This window comes from Toxorhynchites rutilus, chromosome 2 (genome assembly GCF_029784135.1).
Source record: "Toxorhynchites rutilus septentrionalis strain SRP chromosome 2, ASM2978413v1, whole genome shotgun sequence".
NCBI lineage: Eukaryota > Metazoa > Arthropoda > Insecta > Diptera > Culicidae > Toxorhynchites > Toxorhynchites rutilus.
In genome coordinates this window covers 19,873,538-19,880,578 of record NC_073745.1, presented here as the reverse complement: position 1 = coordinate 19,880,578, position 7,041 = coordinate 19,873,538, and the positions used below count along the sequence as shown (strand labels likewise).

Genomic DNA, 7,041 nt, shown 5'->3' with positions numbered 1-7,041 from the left:
TCCTATACGAAAAAACAATATGTTGAAGGATTTCAACTGAAATGTGCACCGAATTGAGATTTTATCATCCTCGCATTTCTCATTTCACCCATAATTGAATTTTCAACCGATGATTTTAGTGGCTTCATAAAATTTTTAAAACCGACCTTTCGAAATATTGACACCAATTGAAATATCCAACCTCAGAATAAACAAACCCAAATCGATAAATGTATAAATTATGAAAACCAAATCAAAGTAACAAAATGAAAGCATCAAATGTGATATAACATAATGAACCTAGACAATAAAAACCAAAATAAAACAAACGCATTTCCTCATTTCCAAATAAATTTAAATATTTTATTCCGTTTTTAACCTGTATCCGCATACAATAAAATGATAATAGAACTATACAATTTTTGGGTTCCCGTCCCCTGGCCGGGGACAGAAGCAAAAGCATAAGACCTTAAAATTAAATTTTGATTTTTCGCTGCTCGTTTAACATTGCTATTCCTACTTCTTCATACATACGCACGCACCCGTCAAATCATGACAAGATTCTATCGAATAAAATCAGAGACCACATAATAATATGATAATAATGATAATAATAATATATTTTAAAAATAAAACAACCACAACTAAAAAAAGAAAATAGGACACCTCTTGGGTTTTTTTTTCTCGCGCTTCAAACAAAATGATCGATCGCGATCACCACAACCAACAACAACGGAACACAATTTGTCGCTAATAAATATTTCACCACCATCGTTCTCCCGCGTTTGATCCGATCGGGCGAAGTGGAGGGGGGCGGGAAATCGTGTTATCGTTTCCACATTTCGTTAAGAGGAGGAACTTGTATACCATACTTTTTTTTCTTGGCTTGCTTTGTCTCTTTTGTTTGTGAGAGTTTTGTATTGGGACCGCTATACTGTTAGATTAGAATAATCGTGTGAAAGTGTGAAAGTATGTGTGTGTGTGTGTATTTCCCTGAAATTGAACGCATAACCCGTTTGCGGTTTTTTTTTTGTTTTGTTTGTTTGGTTTTTGTCGCCGTCCATCCAAAAATTTTGACAGCTCTCTCACTGTGTTATGTACAATCATCTATTTACATCAAGATGGCGGCGGGTGGACAATCTTGCGGAAAAGAAGAGACAATGACTACCAACGGCTAAAGAGAGGGGGGGTTACTATTTGATTACTCTATAAATTTGATCTTTGATTTAAATATATGCTTCATATATATATATAGATGTGTGTTTTTCTTGTGTATGTATAGATAATATGGCGCTTTCGCTTAACTTCTAAGCTACTTGTTTTTGTTCTCTTGGCATTCGATTCGATTATTTGGTATCCGTTGTCAACGACAGTTAGATTCATATTTTATGGGGGGAGTAGAGGGAGATTTAGGATTCCATACCGTGGTGACGTTGGGCGACGGCTGCTGCTGCGGCGGCCGCCGCAGCGTAAGCCAGCTTCTGCTGGCGCTGCTTCAGGTACAGTGAGGGGGCGTCGTCCAGCTCGTCCAGTTCCTCCAGGGTGACCGGCGAGCGGGGCGAGTGCATGCTGAGATCCTCGGGTTCGGTTTGCTCCGGGAGTTCGGATTTGATTAGCGTGGAGGAGCTGGCGGAGGAGTGCTGTTGGGTTGGGGTGCGGATCGCCCGCAGATCGATGGCTCCCGGGTGGTGTTGGTGGTGGTGATGGTGGTTGAGATGGTTGATTTCGGGTGTGCTGAAGTCCAGTGGGAGCGTGAGGCCGGGATACTTTTGATGGAGCAGGGAGGAAGATTTCAGCTCCATCGAGAAGTCGGAGACTTCCGAGCAGCCGGACTTCTGGTCGCACTGGGACATGGCGGGACTGATGGCAGGCGTCGGGGGGCTCGTGATGCCACACTTGTGGTGGAGCAGATGGTGTCGTCGGCGGTAACTTGAGTTACAGCGGTCACAGTGGAATGGCTTCTGGCCGTTGTGGCTGAGCATGTGGGCTTTCAACTGGTTGGAATCGCTGAACTTCAGTTCGCACATTTCACACTCATACGGCTTCTCACCGGTGTGGACTCGTAGATGCCGCCGGAGGTTGGCGACCTGGACGAACTGACGGTCGCAGTGGGTGCACGAGTAGGGCTTCTCGCCCGTGTGCAGACGCATGTGGGTCTTCAGGTGGTGATCGCGGGTGAAACGTTTGTGACACTCGCGACACTCGAAGGGTTTCTCGCCGGTGTGGGTCCGCTCGTGGTTCTGGAGGACATGTTTGTACCCGAACGAGCGGTTGCAGATCTTGCAGGTGAATACTTTGTCCCGGGAGGGATCCCTGGTGGAGGTAGTGATGGTTGACGGTATTTCGACGCTCCCGTTCGATTGGGGCGACGAACCGGAGGTAGGTGGCGAGATGGGACCGGGACTGACCATGTCCATGTTTGGGATGTCCACGGGCATGGTCTGGCCGAGAGGCGACTGGAGCAGCACGGCATCCGATTTGATCGAGAGATGCTTCCGCTTGCCCGAGCGCTTCTGTTGTTGAGGTAGAATTTCCGAGGTGGTCGATACGATGTGGTTGTTGTTGGTGGAGAGCTTGAGCGATTTGGAGCTCTTGTGGCTGAGGGCCGGCGAGATGGGGCTCTGTGGGGGTGGTGGACTGTTATTGCTGCTGTTCGGTGTCGGGGGAGCCCAGGCTCCGAACAGAGCCGGATGATGTGGGAACAGTCCGCTGGCTAGCGATGCCCGCAGTGGCATTGTGAGACCGGCGGCCATCAGTGCCGCGGCGGTTTGATTTGCCAGCAGCTGGGGAGCCAGCATTCCCATCGCCGGATGACAGCCACCGAAAAGGCTGGGACTGTGATTCAGGTGATTCATACTCATTGCGTGAGGGTGCTGATGGTGCTGTCCGGTCAGCGGCGGGGACACTGACAAACTGCGAACCTCCTCACGTTCCATTGCTTGCAGGCTACGGATAGCGGCTAATCCTACAAAAAAAAATAAACAGAAGCGGAAAACGAATTAGATAATTTGATTTGGCTCGAACGGAGTGTGTGTTTTTTGTGTGTGTGTATTTATTGAGGGTGGGAGCAGCAAAGCAACTAAAAGCTATCGATTCGATCCGAGAATGTCAAGTTTAAATGAGTTAACAAAATAAGCACTTCGGTGTCGATATTTGTCGGCTGATTGTTTGAGCAAAAATTTTGTTTGATTTATAACCTTTTAATCTGTGGAAGGGTATCGATTCGATCCCAGCAGGCGGTTAAGTTCAGGCCGGGATACACTGACGAACGCGCTTCTGTTGGCACCCGGGTTGAATGAATGAAGAGTAAACGTAAACAAACTGCTTACGCGATCCGGTTGTAATCTTGTAACCCACTCTCGCACATGTGTGTGCGAACGAGCGCGCGCCCGAAGGATTCTTCGGCAGCGACTCTCTCTCTCGTGTAGCCCTTTTTTCCTGAGCGTGTGTATCGCGCGCGTCTTCCACATATGTGTGTGCGAAATCAGGAAGCAAAACAAAAACCCCTTCCAGCAGCCTGCGGCCGTGTCCTCCCCGTCCTCGGCGTCTACGACGTTTTGGGTGGCTAGACGGTTGAATTGCTCGCCCCGTTCTCGTGTTTTCGAAACGTCTGCCGCCTCCCTTCGGCGTGGAGAAAGGATCATTTCCTCCACATGTGAATGGGGGGCAATGGATACGACTTTCGCTATCAGCGAAACGCCGGCTTTCGCTTTGTATGTGTGGAAGCGAACACGCGGGAAAGGATCACACATTTGATGGTTTATTTACATTCGATTGACCATGGTTGGGAGAATCCGCCGGCTAATCAGTGCACGACGGGAAGATTTCCCGGCGGATCAAGTGCCGCCGGCATTTGTGCACTTGTGCACCGCCTAGTGTAGAACGGCCTCAATCTTGTTGGTTTGTCGATGGAAGCCTTCCCAAAGCGAATCAATTCTTTATTTATAAGTTTATTATTATGTGTTTATGATTTCACCCCTTTTTACAGCCTCTGTTGAGTGTCTATATACGATTGTTTACTCTTCCGCCTGTGGCACACGAACGAACGAACTTTGTTTTTTGTTTTTTTATTATTCTCTTCACCCCTTTCCGTTTCTTTCCGGAGCGCTGTGCAAGGGCTTCAAAACAAGGAGTTCATTTCACCACAGCGATGGGAGCGAATGCCTCCCATTTGATTATTACTCCTGCCCGTCCCATCAATCATCGTGGGCGGAAAGCCTTTCGCCTCGCCTCGCGCTAAGGCTTCAACCCGAGAAAAAGAAAAGCGAAAGAAGCTAGTAACTCGCGTAAATCAGCCTCCCTTTTCTTCGCCCCCCGCAGAACCTTCATTAAACATCGCGTACTTTCCCCGCGCGAATTCGGTTCCGTTTTCCTCCCGTTGTTATGTACCGACGGGGGAAGCTGAGAGCGGGGTACGAAATTTTCCTCCGATTTCCCTATGTATTTCGTTACCGCGGGGCGGAAGGAAACAGCGGCACAAAGGGCGCGCGCGAGATTAAAACAAAATAACCCTTACTCAAGCCTAATTACGCCTCGGAAATGTGAGCTTATGTACGCGTACTTTGTCAAAAAAAAAAAAGACAAGATGCACGAATGTTTATCTCGTTCCACTTCCCCGAACTCTTCGGTTCTGTTTCATGTACCGCTTGCGCCAATTGAAAACGCGAATTCTCGGAACGCACCGCGCGAATCCGCAGTAGGCGGGTAAAGTCCTGCCTGCTCTTTTTGACCACGTCTTTGAACAATTAAAACGGACATTAATTTGATTTATCGCGCGCTGCGGACAAAGTCTTTGTTGGCTACGCTGCGAGACAGAGGTTAACGAATGTTAACCCGTTTGAGATTTAAGTCATCTCCTCGACTTAACAGATGCTCGAAGCTGATGCCGACGGCATCCAACGCATTCTTTGATTTGCTGCTTCCACCCCGAATCAATGTCTACTGGATCAAAAAATTGATTGCCCATTTTGGGACACAACACTTACCTCTTGATGCTTGCGCTTCTTGCAGCAGCGATAAGGCCATTGCCTGCTTGGATCACCGTATCGAATTTGGTTTTGTCGTTGGCTCCTCTCCTCGTACTTAGTTTATTTTGAACAAACAAAAGGAACAAACAAAAAAAAACTCAAGCACTAGTCGCTAATAACACCCGATTGTGTGTTGTTCTTCACTAAGTTTATTCATATATAATCACAACTAACAGAACACACTGTTTTCGAACACTGTCATTGGTGTTCTAAAAATGTTGCCACACTGTGGTTAATCCTTGCGCGCTATCACACTGCCAAGTGTAGGTTCACATTAGGCATTACACACTATACTTTGTTTGGAACTACTACTTGCTGAGAGCGCGTTTGCTGCGGTTCGGGATGACGAGGAACTTTGGGCCGTGCCTTGCGATAATTTTTGTATTATTTTTTTTGTTTTTTCTTAAATAGTTTTGCTAAAACTGTGTTGGTTCAGGTGCGCTCACTCACGAACAAAATATTTGAATCACTGCGTTGCGTTGTACACGATCGAGATCTCGTTCTGCGGGAGTCGGCGAGGATCGCTCTCTGAACTGACACGTCTGAACGGTGAGAAAATCAATACACGACTGACGGTTGTCGACGATGGCACGCGAGGTAAGTACCCATTAAAATTTTTTGGCCGCCGCTTCTGATCCGCTGTGTGAAGTCGCGTAATCGCAACCGACTTGAGCGGTGACGACGGAAGTGACAGTGAGCAAAGCGAGGATGGGAGCTTGTTGATGTCCAGCCAGCAACTGTGCGACTGAGACGGCAGACCGCGGGAGAACTGTTGTTCGCTTGCTTGCTTAGTGATGGCACGCGAGTCGAGAGCAGGATACTGAATGAAGTTACGAAATCAGAGCACATCACAACGTAACCATCCCAGACTCTGAACCGAGAAGTAAGACGAACAAAAAAAGCAATCGACTGCCTGTGTGCCGAAACGAGTTTCACTTTCGATGGATGACGGGATGACACTGTGCTAGGGGTCCTGCTGCCACATGACTATGTTGCCTCACCATGCCTACCAACACCACCACACCAACATACCAAAAAGGCGAGCGAGCGCCCCGAAACGGGGTGTCCTGTCGTCACGTTGATACCGTTTCTCCGCTGGTGTGCACTGTGCTCTAAATCCTCTCTCACCCACTCGGGGAGCGCGCGCACACACCAATGCACTCCCATCATTATTTCATCACACACACAGTAATCCGCTCTCTCGCACTGCGAAGCGGTCCTCTCTCCCGCTTCCAGCCAGCCAGTTTGCTGACCTAGCACAACACGTTCCCAAGATTTGCTTCTCTCACTCTCACTCCTTCTCTCTCTCTCAAAAAAAAAAAAAAAATCCCGCTCCTGCGCAGCCTTTCAACCCTTGTACACAACTTCACTCTCTTCGCCATCATCGTCGTCAATGACTCTCTCTCAATCCAGTTAATCTGTACGCACTTTTCTCCGTTGTTCAACCCATCATTGCCATCATCCGTCATCATCATCACTTGAAAAATAAGGGGCAGTAATCCGTTTCGGCGCTCTGTTGCGCTAGGGCGAAACGAGACGCCAAACACACCGCACCAACCGTTTGTCCCGCTTGCACAACGCACTACCATCCCCTCCACCTTGGTTGTTTGGTTTTTTGTCATACAGAATTTTTTGATCAGCAAACCACTCACCACCAGGTTGACATCGCTCGTGTTGGAAGGCATCCTTCATGTCGGTGGTGGTGATGGTCATCTAACCGGAAGCGTTTCATCATGTTGCACCGATCAAAACCAATCACCCCCGGAGGGGGTTGGAATTTCTGGTTTTGACCATCGCTTGAAACTATCGCCTTTGGGTTGGTGGGTGGATGGCTTATCAGTGTGCCGTGCGGTTACGATGTTGTCTATTATGTGCTCAGCGGTGGAATTTCAAGGTTTCCAACCATCGCTCGCGGGAATCTTAAGCCGGATTGATTAGTCGTTGATGTCAGTGACTGGACGGTTTTTCGGTTTTTCGCTGCCGGGCACAGGTTACGCGTGTTGCGTTAATGCGTTTGTTGGATGCGATCACGTGT

The 7,041-nt window shown here is 48.1% G+C and overlaps 1 protein-coding gene across 1 annotated transcript; it reads right to left on the bottom strand.

The window, feature by feature from the left end:
• Positions 1–312: 312 nt before the first annotated feature.
• On the bottom strand, positions 313–6,037 carry LOC129771317 (protein krueppel). Its single transcript, XM_055774836.1, has 2 exons — positions 4,965–6,037; positions 313–2,944 (listed from the first exon to the last, which is right to left on the bottom strand). The coding sequence occupies exons 1-2, from the start codon at positions 5,002–5,004 to the stop codon at positions 1,389–1,391; spliced, it is 1,596 nt and encodes a 531-aa protein (XP_055630811.1). The 5' UTR covers positions 5,005–6,037; the 3' UTR covers positions 313–1,388.
• Between the last annotated feature and the right edge of the window lie 1,004 nt (positions 6,038–7,041).